Consider the following 16,676-nt stretch of genomic DNA (forward strand, 5'->3'; position numbering starts at 1 on the left):
AGGTGTGGGAGTGCTAGAAGGAAACACAAAAAAAGAATGCTAAGGACAGGGCAAATGTGATGCAGCAGAAGAACAGCAAGAAAGGAATTAGTGGGTGAGGGACTTCATTAGTGAGAAAAAATCACAGGGGAAATAATTACATAATTCATTTCTTTAGTAATTAAAAATAATAATAAGTGAGGATTATGCTATATAGTAAATATTTCACTAGCAGCTATAGAAGAGAAGTACTTACTTAGCATTTCTTCTTTATCTGATTCTTGTGCTAAGATGACGTCTCTGAAAACAGCAAAGTCACAGGCATAAAGTTAGTAAAACCCAAATGAAACAAAAGTGGATTAAAACTCTGTCAGCAAGGAACGTCCTAAAGAATTAGCTAGATACTTACTTTGCATTGACAAGGATGATTAACATTAAGAAATAAATAAAGAATGGATCTGCTTGTTGTAGATATCCATCCCATATTGCCTGAGTGACTTCAGCTGAACAGTAATATGAGAAGAGGCTTCCAAGCTAAAAATTTGGAAAATTGTGTGAGAAAAAGCAATAACCAGGAACAATCTTATCAGTGTAACATTTTTAACAGAGATACAAGATATCACAAAGAAAAGAAACCCAACAAAATTATGTTAAAACATACATTTGCACCATGTATTTAAGGATGGTTCTACCCTCAAAACCATTTTTTATGGAAACAGTGCAGTAATGCTACAGATTATCTGTGAATAAATAGACCTACTGTGAAGGGAAACTGAACTGTACATTGCCAGCCTTGCAACTTCAACCAGAGATAACACAATCAGGCTGGAATACTGTTTAGCTCATAGTCACTGCTAAATACCAATTGTAGCAAGAAGACAATAATAAAAGAATGTATTTACTCAACTAGCTTCGCAAATACAACTTTAAAAGGATCCTGTAAACAACATTCTTTTTAGTTTTTCACAGTAGAACCAAGCTATTTGAACACAGTTGCACATTAGTTTGACAACCTCACTTACTTAGCATTACAACTACATTATGATGCTTTATGGCTGATAAATTACACATTTGCAAGCACCAGAAAATTCTCATTACCATTTAACAAACCGTTTGCCTCTTCCCATTTAAAAATACATCCCCTCTGATAAGCAAAGTTCAAAGTGGATAAAAGAAAAGCTAGGAACTTCTTTTCATGCCAGATACTTGCAATCACACCTAACTCAAATGCATACCGGCTCACTTCACGGGGGTCTTACTGGACTTGCTCATGCATACAAATTCTGTATCAACACAGCTACAGCTTTCAAAAGCTCAGTGTCTGTTTTTGAACACGATCATGGAATATTTCAACAATTCCTACTATACTTTTATAACAAAAGGTGAGATCTATCCAGTTCTAAGTCAAATGCAAGTGAAGGCAAAATGTCCCTGAACAACAAGGCAATGGCAGGTCCCTGAATGCTGCTTGTGCATTTCTACACATTAGAAATACCTCTATATAGACCAAGTTTTTGACGGATGGAACAAACAATTTTTATGTGATCTCACCATACAAAATGAAGCTTTAGGTTTTTTTCTAAAATCATAAACCAGAAAGCACGACATTGAGGACTGGCAGCTACACTAGCTCATTTCCCTCCCTCCTTTCAAAGGGAAGATTTTTTTACTAATTAATTACTAAACTTTTAATAAACAACTTCAATGAAGTTTGTATATACTAAGGAAAATTATATATTAAAAAAATGGAGATTATGCATGCAAAACAAAATATATATATTAAAAAAAGTAGTAAAAAAAGACCTGATTGCTCTTTTGAATGCTGATGACTAGCAAAAGGCAGATTTTGAGAATATGGACACATTTTAATATTAAAATTCATCTTTAAAAAAAATAAAACCAACATATACAGACTTTGCAGCTTAAGAATTAATTTCAGTATTATTTTTTTTAACTGGAAATACACAGAGTTCCAAAAAAATTTACAAAGCTAATGGGTACGAAAGAAGAGCCTAGAAGAGTTCATGGGTCATAAAGTTGTCTCTTACAGACTCTGCCTCTGCAAGCACGGTGTCATGATTTTGTAGTGCATATACTAAGTAGCATCGAAATGTAAGAATTTTGCTGCTTTATGTTGTAGTCCTGCCACACAGACTTTATAAAAATGATTGAGATAAGCTCTTTATAATTACTCCCAACTCAAGGCAGTTTTAAAGTTAAGGTGAGAAGGAAACGACCAGTTCTTGAAGAACTGTGCCTAAACACATGTGCCTAAATTCTAAAAGGTATAGCACTGTATGAGGCAGTCAAATACATCTATTAGCATGGAGTTTTTAAAAATTATCAGTAATTTGACTTTAAAAAACCCATTAGGCTGATGTTTATCCATATCTACAGCCGTACAGCTGCCCACTATAAAAACTAACATCACGGCTTCTTACTTTTTGAGTATGACAGTTGGTCTGATTCTTACTTATTCCAATAAATTCTTAACATCAGTGGCTCAATTAACATCCAGAACAATAACAATGTGGCGTTAACAAGATCTCATACCCTACGTTAAACAACTGAAGACAAAAAGCCCACGCTATATTAACATATGCAATTTATTTCAATATACACAGCACTAATCTCTTGTACTACTCTTCCACAAACTGGCAACATGTACTTAAATGTTATTAGAAATTTATTTTTCATTATGTTTCCCTACTTTCACTTTATTACCCAGTTGAGTGCATATGAGTCTGGAGTCATCTTCTTAGTATCAAGAAAGGAGCAGAGTTCAGGCTCGTGGTACTGAAGAAGGAGTCTAAATAGATGAAATGGTCTTCCCTTCATAAAACAATCCCTAAAAAGTAGCAGTGAAAGCAATCGTAAACCCTCCTGTAACATTCCAGTTGTTAGATTTACAGTAGCAATTAATTATTAGTTGTGATTATGTAATTTCCTATATTGTTCTTTTAATTCACAGGGACTGATCATGAAACCAACTTGCCTAAAGAGTCAGATAAAAAATTACACCACTATATTAGCATGGTAGGAGAAAGAACAAAATACTGCCAATGCTTAATAGAGTATATAATACAGAAGTATTTAAAACAGATTTAAATATCAAAGCAAGGCTAGCATGCTATCAATGTTATGAACTAAAAATCAAATTTTGGAAACTATAAATCATTCTAATATGGCAGCCAAAGGAAATTTTAAAAATGCTTATTTCACACATGAATAACAAATAAATATCAGTTCATCACTCAGAAAACAGAGTATTTAAAATTAAGAAATAGTTGGTTAAAGTCATTAGGAACAAATTTCAAGTGTATAAAAATTTATGTAAACTTAGGTGAAACTTGACACACAGATCTCGAAACACAATTATCAGTCTAACTTTCTTACACAAAGCTATGTCTATGGTGCTGAAATGGAAACATTCACAGTGAATTACCTGTGGGAATTATTTTATGAAATTAACAGAACAACTCTGACTTCCATTAAGCTAACATGACAAAAAAGTGTGACAAGAAGTAAATATTCTATTAATAAATTTAGCCTAAGAATCTAGAACTGTAAATTATTTTCTGTTTGAATGGTTAATATGGTCAGTTATTCCAGTCAGTATTTTGTTAGAATTAATTCCTAATAAATATTTCATGATAGTTACAAGAAAATGCAAATAGAAAGTGATTTAAAAAAACAAACAAACAACAAAAAAGAAACAAACCAGCAAGTCAAAAATGAAATTTTTATCAAATAGCAATGACAATCCAGCTGTCAAATGTCAAACTGACACTGAAATGACCTAAGTGGAGATTTGCAAATATACTATAAATTCCCTTTCATACCTTTCAGTCTCCCATAAAAACAACCAAGAACAACAAACGTCCACAAAACCCAAAACCAACCGAACAATGAACAAACAAAACCACAAAGAAACCCACAGGCTACATCTTGCTGAAACATCACCTAGGTTCTTACAGAGAAACTCCAATATTTGACACTCTGGAAGTCTTCTATGGCTAAAAGTATATGAATTACACGACCATAACGCCACTATCCCCAAACACGACCGATAAATGTTTCCGGCTGTGACACCAAATGTGTGCTTTTCGTATTAAGGGCACACATCCAGTAGCTGGGCCAGAATCTCCTCTCCAGGGAATCAGACTAAGATCTTTAATTACAGACTATTCAGATATTATTTCACAAGGTCTTAATCAGAAGACCTTGTAGCCTCACTGAAGCATCATGGTGCTACTGCAACATAATTAAGGAATTATTTTAGTGAGAGCACCTATATAACAGAATGAAAAGCTCAATTTTTTTATTTAAAAAAAAATTCAGTCCCAACTCAGTAGAATACAGGGAAAATAGCAACTACTTCTTCTAAAGAGATTTTGAGACTTAATTAGTGCTTATGAAGTATTTTGATGTGAAAGTGATAGAAGCATTTTAAATACCAAAAATGCTGAGAAAGGAAAGAAAAACGTCTTTCACATAACACGTGAATTAGATAGTTCCTAAACAAATATTTGTGATATAGAATGAAATGCCAGCTGTTCTTTAAAAGACACATCAAGTCTACATCAGTCACATGCTAATTCCTTACATCTTAAATCAACTCAATTACCTCCTGGACTTCAAACCAACAGGTATTGAAAGATGAGTCGATTTATTATCATATGAAGGAATCTGACAACTTTGCTACAAACCGCTACTCTAGCCAAAACCAACATGCACATCCTTTCAGAAAATACTTTTAATGCCAATAAAAATAGTATAGAGGGAAAAGAAAGAGTTTTACCTTGGAATGAATTTATTCATAATAGCATAAAAGCAGTTGTACAAATCACTGCGTGGCAAACGAAGCTGCACCAGAGGTTTGAGTAGATGTATCCAGCCAAGGCAAGAACTGTATTTAACATTGCGCGACTTACAATAAAAAGTTATAACAGACTCAATATCCAGAAGTAATACTGACTTCTCCTCTTCTGGCACTGACAGCTGGTCTGAAAGAGGCACAGCAATATAAATCGTATTAGCGGCCTTTCAATAAATTGAATGAGAATATTTCACAGCACAATCGCACCAGCAGAGACTGCCTGGGGAAAAAAAAAGCAGCACAAAATGCCCCTCTTCTATTCCTATTTAACATGCCCAGCACGTAACTTATGCCCAACTCTACAACAAATTAATTTGTATTTCAACACAGTTCAGCCCACAATGCATACTTCCAATTCCTCAAAAGCCCACTGACATGCAAATCTATGAAAATCAGTAGTTCGAAATCAGTTATACTTACAGACTTAGATTTTAGTATTAACAGAAAAATCACATTTTTAATCTCTACTTCAAAGTAATTTTCCTAACAACAGTTTAAATTTGGGGTTGTTAGGGTAACTATAAAAAGAGAAATTATTTGATTACTTACATCTACACCTGGCTTTTAAATTTGATTTATACTGTTGTTAATCAGAAGATACACTAACCATTAACACCTCATCTTTTATATAATGTAGTGCATTTTTTCACATTCTTACAGATGTTGTAAGGTACTGAAAAGTAAAGATGTCCCCTATTCACTGACAGACTAATTCTGAATTCACAAATTTATATTGTTGCATTTGGATAAAAACTGGCACAACAATTTGATACAAAACCAGTTCTGTAATTAAGGTTAGCAACTGAAACACTTCTCAAATACTGTCATTATCGAATTGGATATATACACAAAGCTTAGGTTTTCATTAGTTGTAAAGCTTCCTTCCACATAGACTCTCAATTAAAAGGCTGACAACACTTCTGAGTAACTACTGGCATCTGCCTCAATTGAAGCAATGAATCTAAAACATATTGAAATATGTCAATACCATACCTCAAATTATGACTTCCTCCATGTGATGAAATGACTACTTAGCTTACTTACAGTTAAATGTATCCGTCTTTATTTATACAGACTGTAGTGAAACCAGACTTTTGTCTAAGTTCATACGATTTTCTGCACAACATTAAATACCTCTTTAGATTTTTTAAATGAAAAATCTAGTATTAAATACACTTGTGAACTATATAGTTGAGAAATAAATTTGTTTTCATCCATTTAGATTATATCAATTTTACTATAGCTAAACTAAGAGCAAAAGAAGGAATAACCCTGTTTTGTGCTGGAGAGGGGCAAGAGATGTGTACTCACTACACTGATGCAGTGGCACTAAATTTCTAGCGAATATTTCCCCCCCTCAATTACAAAAAGCTCAGGAGTCTCATTGCTGTTAGGTGAAAGTTTTTACTAGTGAAGTCTTTAATATTTTCCCATCAAAGCCAGTCAATATTTGGCATTTCCTTTCTTCTACCTCTCCAGAAAATCAAATAGTACCTAAAACTCAAATGCCATCTGAAGATTTACTTCAAATTTGGATACTACTTGCTTTGATAAACCCTGAAATACAGAGGTTTAATCCAACCCCAAATTGAAATCTCTATATAACCTTCATTCTGAACTAACTTCACATTTATTACTTTAATCAGTTTAATATTGTTAGATATTACAAAATATTTGCAATAAAGACAAAAGGAGAACTAACAGACACTGAAGTACTTAATTTTGTATGTTATGAATACTAATTGGGATGTTTTGCCATCTTCCAGAAAGATGCTCTGATTGAATTATGCTGGATTTTTTTCCCCTTTTTTTTTCAGGACAGAGAGAGAAGGAAAATAAGCCCTACTGAATTCCAGGGCTAAAACATGCAGAACTGCATTTTAACAGTAGGTATGTGTGTAAGCATGCAATAACTCCATTCTTTGCCTTAACTTTCAATTGTGCAAGAATAAGATTGACAGCTAATAAAATAGAAGATTCTCTTATTGATGCCATAAGAAGTAGTATCCTAATTTATGAGTCAGTATTGACTCCATCACCTGATCACTGATACTAACGTTATTGCTTGGTGTCAGGGATTTGGCCATTTTTGTGATGAGTTGCCAACCAGATCTTGTGGCAACTTCTTACAGACATACTGGAATATTATTTCCAATGTCCTGGCAGCATCGTGCTTTCACAAAAACAACCTTCACCTTTTGCTGAAAACACTATTAAAGAACACCTTTCAAAAAAAACCACAAAAGTGTTTACACTCCTAAATGTTTAATACATTTCTTCCCTTAGGGGTTATATGCATTTGGTGCTACACCAGCTTCTCAGGTTAAGTATCAGTCAGTAGACAATTAAAAACTTGAATGGCACTATAAAAACACTGTCTGGTTTAACAGATGGAATTTAGAAAAGGATTTAAAATATTTTCAGCTCCTGGATCTTTCTTTCCATTCATCTCTGATCATGCAAACTATCACATACAAGCTAATACTTTAAACTTCCATGACATCACCCATCTCAGAGTCAGAGCACAGAGAAGATACTACTGTTTTCTTACAAATTCTTTCTGATTTCTCTGCCCTCTCATCTTCTTCCTCGAAGCTTCCTCCAAAATATAAACATCATTCAGGTTAATTAATTCAAATAACAAAGCCCTAAGACAACTGAGAGTACAGAAGTTTTTGCATAGGTGATCTAAATGTAACTGAACTTACCAATTAGCTCTTGGCAATCCTTACGAATTGTATTCTGCTCTGGTAGGTCTAAGGAGCCATCCCAGGATGCTAGGCTGTCCCCCTTTCCTACAACATTAAGTGCAATCTGAAAACGAGAAAAGAAAACCCACTAAATATCATAGTATCCTTTTGTAGTTACCCATTTATTGAACTCAATGAAGAGGAATATCCTAAAACTGAATCAACATACATGCACGTTAAAATGCCAGTATTATGTCTCTTCTGTACAGATGCCTGGTAATTAAATCATTTACCTCAAATCAATTGGAACTTCAAGTATTTCCTGCTTCTTGCTTTAAGTTTGTATTTACCTTCCAGACTTTGGCCCTCAGCTCAGCAGGCAATTGCCTTCCTTGAATGATGTTTCTCACAGTTTCAAGGTCACAGCCTCCCTCTTCTAGAGCATCTGCAAGATCTTTTTCCCTATAATTATACATAATGTGTTTATTAAAAAAATGATTATACAATATTTTTCAATATTTATGTATTAAATAAATGTAGACAGAGGGCTATTATCAGGCAAAACCCATACATCTGTAAAGATACCATATAAGACAATTTGACAATTACTGAAAATAAATATTTGCAACATGTTTATTTATTCCTTTATTTTTAAGGCTGCTTGTTCAGCTTCTAATTCCATTTGATTTACATAGGAGAAAAAATAAGTTTAAAGTACTTTTTGTTTGCTTTCATGAAGATGCAATTTTGCAAAATGTGTCATAAAAATGCAAATTTAATTGTTGTTTATAGCTTAGGAGATACATGGCAAGTTTTCACACACATGACGCATTCAAAGCAAACACTACACCTAAATTAGATGGCAGAGTTCTTTCAAATAAAACACTACATGACCTAGAAAAAAGAGAACTTATTTCAAAGGTTTAGAACAGTCAGCTTTTGACCTTGTCTTTCCCTGAAATGGGAAAGGACCTTTTAGTCAAGCTCAGGTTTACTTAACTATAAAGTTCTAGTACCATAAGCATAGACACAGGCACAAGACTGAACTAAAACATACAAAAATGTTAATAATGGTGTAGAAAGTAGTAAAATACACAAATTCACCAGACAGTCGAACAGTAAGGATACTTTAAGTTGCCATAGTGAGCCAACAGAAGTTCGTAAGCATTATAAGGAAGATGTGCATTCAGAAAGGATTACTTTACAATGTCTCTGATAATTTCTGCAGACTGGGTCAACAGTTCCATGCTGTCAACACTGAGAGAATCACATCTAATGATTTCAGGAATTCCACTATTACGTAGCACAGCAGTGGCAAAGCACAAGGTTCACTGGAAAAATGGCAATAGCAGTGACACGTGTCCTGTAGGAAAAACTTCTCCCTTACTGTCTCCTCTTAACTGTTCCCTGCTAGCTCTGATGTGTGCCTTAAGAAAGGCTTTGCTTCATATACCCGAGGACTTAAACACATAGCTGGTAGCTTTATAGCCAGAGCAAAACATAGAACAGGATTGTTTATTCAGGACAGATATTCAAGTATGAAGAGGCATTCCTCGTGAACAACACAGCTATTGAGACATGTAATGACAGATGCTAAAATGTTATCAGTACAATGCTTAATTGATCCACATGTTACGTACTATGTAGTCAATTCCAGACACCCACAGTAAAAGAATGTCAGCTGTTGAGCTCTGTCTGCTTCTTTCATTTGCACGTACCCACAACTAACTCCTCGATATAAAGCTTCTCAAGTTTGGTCTTCTGAAAGCTTAACACACAAATTTCTGATTTCCTAAATATCACCCTTTTTGATAAACAGACTAAAAATCTCAATCCTGTAAGAATGCATGCATGTACTTAACACTAAGCAATGAAATAGCCTTACTGAAGACTTCTCAAAGCATTTACAAGTTTGCAGAGTAAGCATTTGCCTTGCATTGTATCAGCCAGTTTCTTTGCCAGTACTTTTTGGCAGCACTTCAAATCATATTTCAAATATACACTGGGGCACAACTAATAGTCTGTCTTCTTCACATGATTTTGTAAATTTGGATGAAAGAAAGTACAGTTTACAAAGAGACTGACCTGCCTTGTTTCCTTATGTTTTCAGAATTAAAAGAAAAATTGCAAAGCCCACTTATAGAACTGCAGGGTGCACTGGTGAATATCACCTTCCTGCGACAGAAACAGGGATGGAAAAAATACACAAGCACACTTGCACATCCGCCACCTACCCCATTGCCCAACTGTGTACATAACAATCAATGCTGGAAAAATTAAATCATCAAATCAGTTCAACTTGAATAAAATTCAAGTATTTCCAGGACACTTACACCAAGAACCCTGACACTCAGCAGAACTGCATAAACTCTGGGATGATCTCACTTCAACAGAAGGCAACATCAGACACCAGCTGAAGAGTACTAGATGCTCTTAGATGTATTGCAGGTTTCTGTCCATACTACGTATGACAAAGGAATTGGAGAGCAACAACTAGGCCTTGAATTGTAGCACACAAAATATGATCAGTTGCTACAAACATTATCCAAGTATTAAACAGGCACGTGGACCTGAATGCAACAGCTGCACACATGTTGTATTTCAGGCTGAAAGGTCTTAAATTGCAATTGTTAAATTTAGTTTCTATGTCCTCCAAAGAAAATTATTTGAAAAAAAAAAAAATAATATATATGAATCAACACATCTACACAAATCACAAAAACACACCTGGCAAAGAATGTTTCACAGACCATGAGTACTAATTCTACCAGTTACTCGTACCTAATAGTCACAGCTTAAAAAGCTGTGCACAGGTTAACCTCAAGATCAACTTCAACATGGTATCTGCAAATGTCTGCTTCCTCCATTTCTTCTATAATGTATTACTAGGTGCAAAATCTTATAAATAAGTAGTCATCTGCCCTTTGCACACTCTGAAGATGACAAGCAAATGCTAGATTTACTACCTCACTTTAAAAAAGTAAGAATCTGACATGCCGATCTCCCACATGAAGAGATATGCTGTATCACCACATTGAGTTAAATGAAATAACAGCAGGGAGGGAAAAATGCCTTAGTCTATTCAGGATTTAATTAGGTATTCTTTTCCTCCCTGTCCTGGTTTTGTTAAAAACAAGTTTCTCTTTTAGTGAATTTGCCTGTCGACTAAAGCCTTCATAATAGCTGCGTTTTCCTGGAGAACCAGACACGTGTTTTGGTAAATCTAGCAATGGAATGCAAACTTACTGATAAGCACGGATAGACATCTTGAGAGAGGGGTGACGAGAAACAAGTGACCAAGAAACATTCCACTCATGTGAATACTTCATATAAAAGTGAGAGATCACGAGGATCTCGTCCCTTTTCCCTTCTGCTTATGGCCGACATTAGAAGAGGACCTTGCTAGTCGTCCCTGCAAACTGAGGCCTAGTGACAGACTGAATCCAGCTCCGGTTGGCTGCAGAGTGTAATCCAGAACTTCGGGTGCCGGCTCTGCAGTTGCTGAGACTTTCAAGATTGGTTTTGTGTATTTTGTATTATTTTCTCTATTCTTATTAGTAGCATTAGTAAAACATTGTTAATTTTTCCAACTCTATTCTCTCTGTCCTTCTTTTCCTCCCGATCGCCTGTCCTGAGTGGGAAGCGGGGAGAGAGAGGGGAAAAAGGGGGAAGTAAGGGGGGAAGGAGGTTAACAATACATCTGCCAGGGTTTTTGTTGTCACTCTGCAATCAAAACCCTCGACACTCCATCAACCCCCAAGACTGTTTACAGGCTTGAAGACTTCTCAAAAATTAAGAAAAATTATTTTCTAATAATTATTCTATTCATGCTAACCTCCAAAGTACCATGAAAGTGATCAACACTTTAACAGGAGTCCACCAGCTGTGTTTTACCTTATTTCAGTCTGCACTGCAAATGTCCTAGCAAAATGCTAGCAATCTGGATCCCTGTCTTTTGTGAGTGAAGATCAGCTAGGAAATTTTCTGTTTATATGGAAAACAACTATTGCACTTACTTGAGAAAAAATGCAGCACTTCTCTTTACAGGCAAATGCTTCCAGACCTGAACATCCTTCTTTTTACTCTACCATAGCTCCACAGCCTGATTTCAGATGCTATTCTAAATTTTGGTTAGATGTGTACAATTCGAGCCTATACCCAAACCATGGCCTGAAAGGTTAATTTCCATAAGACCTACTGTTCAAAACGTCACAATGCACAATATTGCTATTAGTGTATCTGGAGTAAATTTTCATACTTACAGAAGGATCTCTGAAATTCATGCCAGTCCAGTGACATACTAAAATCAACAGGTAACTACCTTCACAGAAATTCAACATAATTTTTTTTCCAAGCCAAAACATTTAAGATGTGAGAGTGAGCTAGAGGCAATTAAAAAAAAAATATCAACTCTTGGTACTTCAGCTTCACTTTTTTTTTTTAAGTACTCTTTATTTTATTTATATATGATTCTAAGGTAGTTGATAAGAATCATTTATAAACACTAATGAAGAGATTAAGAAATCATGGGGATGTGAACAGCAGGCAAAAGACAGAAGGAAGTGTTTTGATAAATTACAAATACAAAGGAAAAGATGTATAGTATTAAGAAGACTATAATTAATCATCACATGACAATGCCTGGAATGTATCTGCTAAAGTCATTAAGTCTGCTCCTTTGTTATTAGGCAAGACAGATCCTTTTGAATTGCTTCTTCCAAGTCAAAAGTTTAAAGCTTTAATTTGTGATGGGCACATTTCTAATACTAACTTCTTATTTTCACAGCCCAAAAGGTATCTTCTACATGTACCAAATTCATTATCTAAAACATACTTATCAGTCCAAAACAAGATGATCACTCTTTTTCCATATACACTGGAACTACTACTGTAATACACACCCCTCTGTTAAAGATATTACTCAGTGGCCTAAAAAGGTTAAACCACACTTGGATTATACCTCTTGTCAAACTGCTTCCCATATTCTCATCACTGATCTGACATTGGTGTAACACTTAAAAAGCTGCTTTGCTTATTTAACCCACACTCCTCAAGTGACACGCTCATCGTAGCTGCTCATACTATGCTTTAGGAGGCCGCCACCACCATTTTCAGCAGAAGTGGTATTTCTTAAACATCTCCAGACATCATTTCTGTCTTCCCCAAATCAGAAGCAAGGCTGCTACCAGCTGAACCTTTGCCAGAAGTATCACTACAAAGTTCTTGTCTCCTAGGTCATCAAACACATCCAGTTTGCAAATTTCAGTGTATTTCTGGTAAGTGTAGCATGCAAAGAAAAAGGCAGGCAAATATATCACAATGCTGCCATCACAACTATGAGCAGTGCCTGTACATAGCCATGTTAGTGCCAGACTGGGCTAATTTATTCTAATATATTTTTATTACTATTCTAATGAATAAGGTAGAACTAAACTGCATTTTAAGCAAAGAACTTTACTTGAAAAAAGTCACAGTAGCATACAGGTTTATAACACGAAGTAATCGCAAATACTTAAAATAATATTGGGTAAGTGAATAGTGCTGATGAACATCTCCAAAGTCAAGGGCTAATATCAATATATTTTTATACCTTCCCATAGCAAAGAACATAGCTTCAAACCACAGAAAACTATCTCTATAAAAGCTTCCTCCCCACTCCACGAAATATGCTTTTATATAATCTAGTTACTCTGGTTGCTACTTTTAATTTAGGATTCTCCTGGCCACCAAAAAAGCCTCAACAAGAGCTATATTAAATCAAAAGTAATGAGGAGTGTTAGTTCTCTATTGAAAACAAACAAACAAAAATCAATCCCTGACATTTACTTCAAAATATCCATTGTATCCAGAACACTATTGAATGTTCTTTTTTTCCAATCGAACTTTGGAGAAAAACATTAATTCCCTGACATTTTTACCTTTATTTTTCCCTCAAGTATGTTAATTTCACATTTAACTGCCAAAGACTTTTTTTTTGTTGTTCATATGCTTTCAGAAGAAATATCATGTCTCCAGGCACTAATAAGCCAGATTTTGAGTGCAGAAAAAATATATATGTACAAGTTTTGTCACCCTGTTGTCTGAAACAGTTGGAGTGTATTTTGAGACCCATAAGATGAATTATTCCAAAGGAAAGTTAAATGAATGGGAACAATTCCATCTGTGGTTAAAGTTATATTTAGTCAGTTCAGGTCTTAACTTTCAAAGTATAGATCTTAAAATAAAAATACTATTTCATCAAGTTACCTGATGCTTGATTATTAAACAAAGATGTGCAAAAAGGTTTTAGAAATTAATTAATAACTGTTTGTATCTTTATCTGTTTGAGAACCTGAAGAAGAAAAAATTAGGTCCAAATGATTTATTTCCTTGATAATGAGAGAAAAAAAACTATAACTTCCAATTACAAACATGTTAACTAAGAACAGTCCAGCTTGTTTGTGTCTATACATTTTATTGACTAGAAGTATTTTATTAACTAAAATTATGGTTAAAATAGTAGATAAAAAAAGAAACTAAGATCTTACAGCACAGTTTGAAAACAGCCTCTTTTGTGTTTCTCAGTATTCCTAGCTTTGGACACAGATAGGTCTTCCAGCATCAAATATAATACAGTTAGCAATTTATCAAATTAATTTTTGAGAATACGCCAAATAGCTAAAAAGAAATATTTAGTGAACAATGTCTGACAGACTTGACTTATTTTTAAACCAAAACTGTGGAGAAACTTCCTGAATTTACTGAAGAAAAAGCTGACAATCTCATCCTTCAGTAACTCTGTCCAATAAGTTTAGGGTGTAGGGTGGGTCGTGGTGGGTTTTTTTTTTGAAGCTGTATCATACAATGGAAAATTTACCTGTTTTTTGTTAAACAAAACACCAAGCAGTTAGTATGGATGTTGAAGGCTTTAATTGATCATTAGTTTGTGCCACTCCTCAAAGCACTTACACCAGTACGGCATGTCAGGTTGACACAGAAAAAATAAAAAGAGCATTTTATTTTAATAACTATGTCTAGATTCTACATACTCAAGGTGCTGTCAGTCTCTGAACACAAAATTACATCTGCATTTGAATCCCCCTAAGGAACTGAATAGAGGACAAGCATTGCTGATTTTCTTCCCAGCACAGTTCAGGTGTACATTACGCATCATTTTATGTTTCAGCTGTGCACTTTTAAAACATGAGATGTTATTGCACAATCCTATGTACTTAAAAACTATGACAGTGTAGTAACTTACACAAAAAAGCTAATACAAGAGATACATATTATAATTAGAAAAACAACAACAGTTCAACAGCATTCAGATATGCACACAATAGTTCAAATCAATAAATGAAAAAGACAATATTTCACTGAAACTTGCTTTAAAAAACCAAACAACAAAAAAAGTCATGGGAAATTTCTAAGTAAGCAATAAAGAATACAACTTTATGTTATTTACAGCATACAGCTCTAGTAACAGGACATATTCTGCCATACTAATGCAGCATTTAAGTATAAGCCTCTTTAACTCTTTCCATAACAACTTACAAAATCTCTTGTAATTAATGCCTTCAAGTTTGCATTTTCTAGTAGTATGAGCATATCAAATTTACTATAGTTACATTTTGAAGCTGCCAGTCAGAATGGTAACAATGCAGGCTGTGCCTCGAAATATGTCTGGCAACCACACTTGTGCCTTGTTCTTAACCAGGAATTTTAGCAGTTTGTTGTGATCTAGGAGACCATAACATTCTTTCAGCATTAGTAATGAAGGAGATGTCAAGTATTTTTGCAGAGGTATTTCAACATGGTTCTTATTCAGTGTCCAGGGTTATATTTCAAAGTGTCAAGATTGCACTGTCAATCAGTCTGTCCTTACCTTTGTAATTATATGTTTGAACAGTCAGGTCTGTATTTAGAAATTATGCTTATACAACACTGTACCTACAGAAATAACTTTATACGTTTTTAAGCTGAAACTAAAAGCAAAAAAAGCTAAAACACTACACCAATTCATTTTAATTTGCTAGCAAATGATATTTAGTTGTTTTATTCAAGAGTTGTATTTGTAGGACAAATCTAGACAAAGAACAGATACCAGCTACACCTGCATGTGTAACTTTGAATTCACCACATAAAATAAAGCCTAGAAGCAAAAACATCAGACTGGAAATGAAAAAAACAGATCTGTAAGGTAACAGTTTGAAAAGTGTGTACGTGGAAAGGACAAAGAGCAATGCTCTGGCACAGAACCACAGAAATAAAATGAATCACATGCAATGCAGAAGTGCAAAGAGAAAAACAAAGTGAAGATGCACAGGAATGTAAATGTGGGGTGCAGTAAGAATATCTTCAGATTTTAAACACAGTGTTTATTTAAGCCTCTGCAATCTTAAGTGAATGCTTAAGTGAATGCAATGCAACAAATACTAAAATCACAGCACTGTTACCATCAAAATGATACTATACCCGCTCCAGGCATAGTCTCCACTCTTGTCCTAGAGATTCGATGTCAAATCTATTATAAGTACTACCTACACCAGAGGAGGGTGGCAAGCAAAATCATTCAGAAATCAGGCCAGGACTTATCTTTGTCACCTGTGCTTGAGCAGGTACACAGAGAAAGGGGAAGCTGAGCCTAACAAAGCAGCTCCATTCCCGGCAGCCAGGTGCACGCATCGAGCCGCTCCTACCCCATATTAACAGCTGCTTTTGGAAACTGGAGCAACCGCCTGGCTCCAGGCGGGGCACGGCCACAGGCCGCCCCGTCTCACCCTTCATTGGACAGCGGCGCTTCCTCCTCTGGGACCCGAGAACCGCCGAGCACCCGGCGGCGTCTGCCCCGGGCTCCCACCGCGCTGGGGCCTGCCGGGCCCGGCAGGCGGATGGGTGGGGGGCTAGAGAGGGGCCGCCCCCACCCCAGGGAGCTCCCCCAGCCACCCCTGTCTCCACCGAGCGCTCCGCGGCGGCGGGAGCACGGACGCCCTCACCCCCTCCCGAGGCGCTCGGGGCAGCCTCAGCCGCACGCCAAGTGCGGCGGATCCCGGGAGCGGTGGGTGCGGCGACGTGCCGGGAGAAGCGGCACGGCCCCTCTCCCCCATCGACCCCTCCGCTGCTCCCCCTCGGCCCCGCTGCGGAGGAGA

The 16,676-nt window shown here is 35.9% G+C and overlaps 1 protein-coding gene across 2 annotated transcripts in view; it reads right to left on the reverse strand.

Moving 5' to 3' along the window:
- TBC1D23 (TBC1 domain family member 23) overlaps nucleotides 1–16,676 on the reverse strand; it is a 36,548-nt gene that overhangs the window by 19,672 nt on the left and 200 nt on the right. For both annotated transcript variants that reach the window (XM_065062290.1, XM_065062299.1), the window contains exons 2-7: nucleotides 7,899–8,010; nucleotides 7,567–7,672; nucleotides 4,781–4,985; nucleotides 2,704–2,827; nucleotides 389–513; nucleotides 236–279 (exon numbers count right to left, since the gene is read on the reverse strand). In XM_065062290.1, coding sequence (XP_064918362.1) covers nucleotides 236–279; nucleotides 389–513; nucleotides 2,704–2,827; nucleotides 4,781–4,985; nucleotides 7,567–7,672; nucleotides 7,899–8,010 — 716 coding nt within the window. The remainder of the gene's footprint in view (nucleotides 1–235; nucleotides 280–388; nucleotides 514–2,703; nucleotides 2,828–4,780; nucleotides 4,986–7,566; nucleotides 7,673–7,898; nucleotides 8,011–16,676) is intronic.

Source organism: Columba livia, chromosome 1 (assembly GCF_036013475.1).
Source record: "Columba livia isolate bColLiv1 breed racing homer chromosome 1, bColLiv1.pat.W.v2, whole genome shotgun sequence".
NCBI lineage: Eukaryota > Metazoa > Chordata > Aves > Columbiformes > Columbidae > Columba > Columba livia.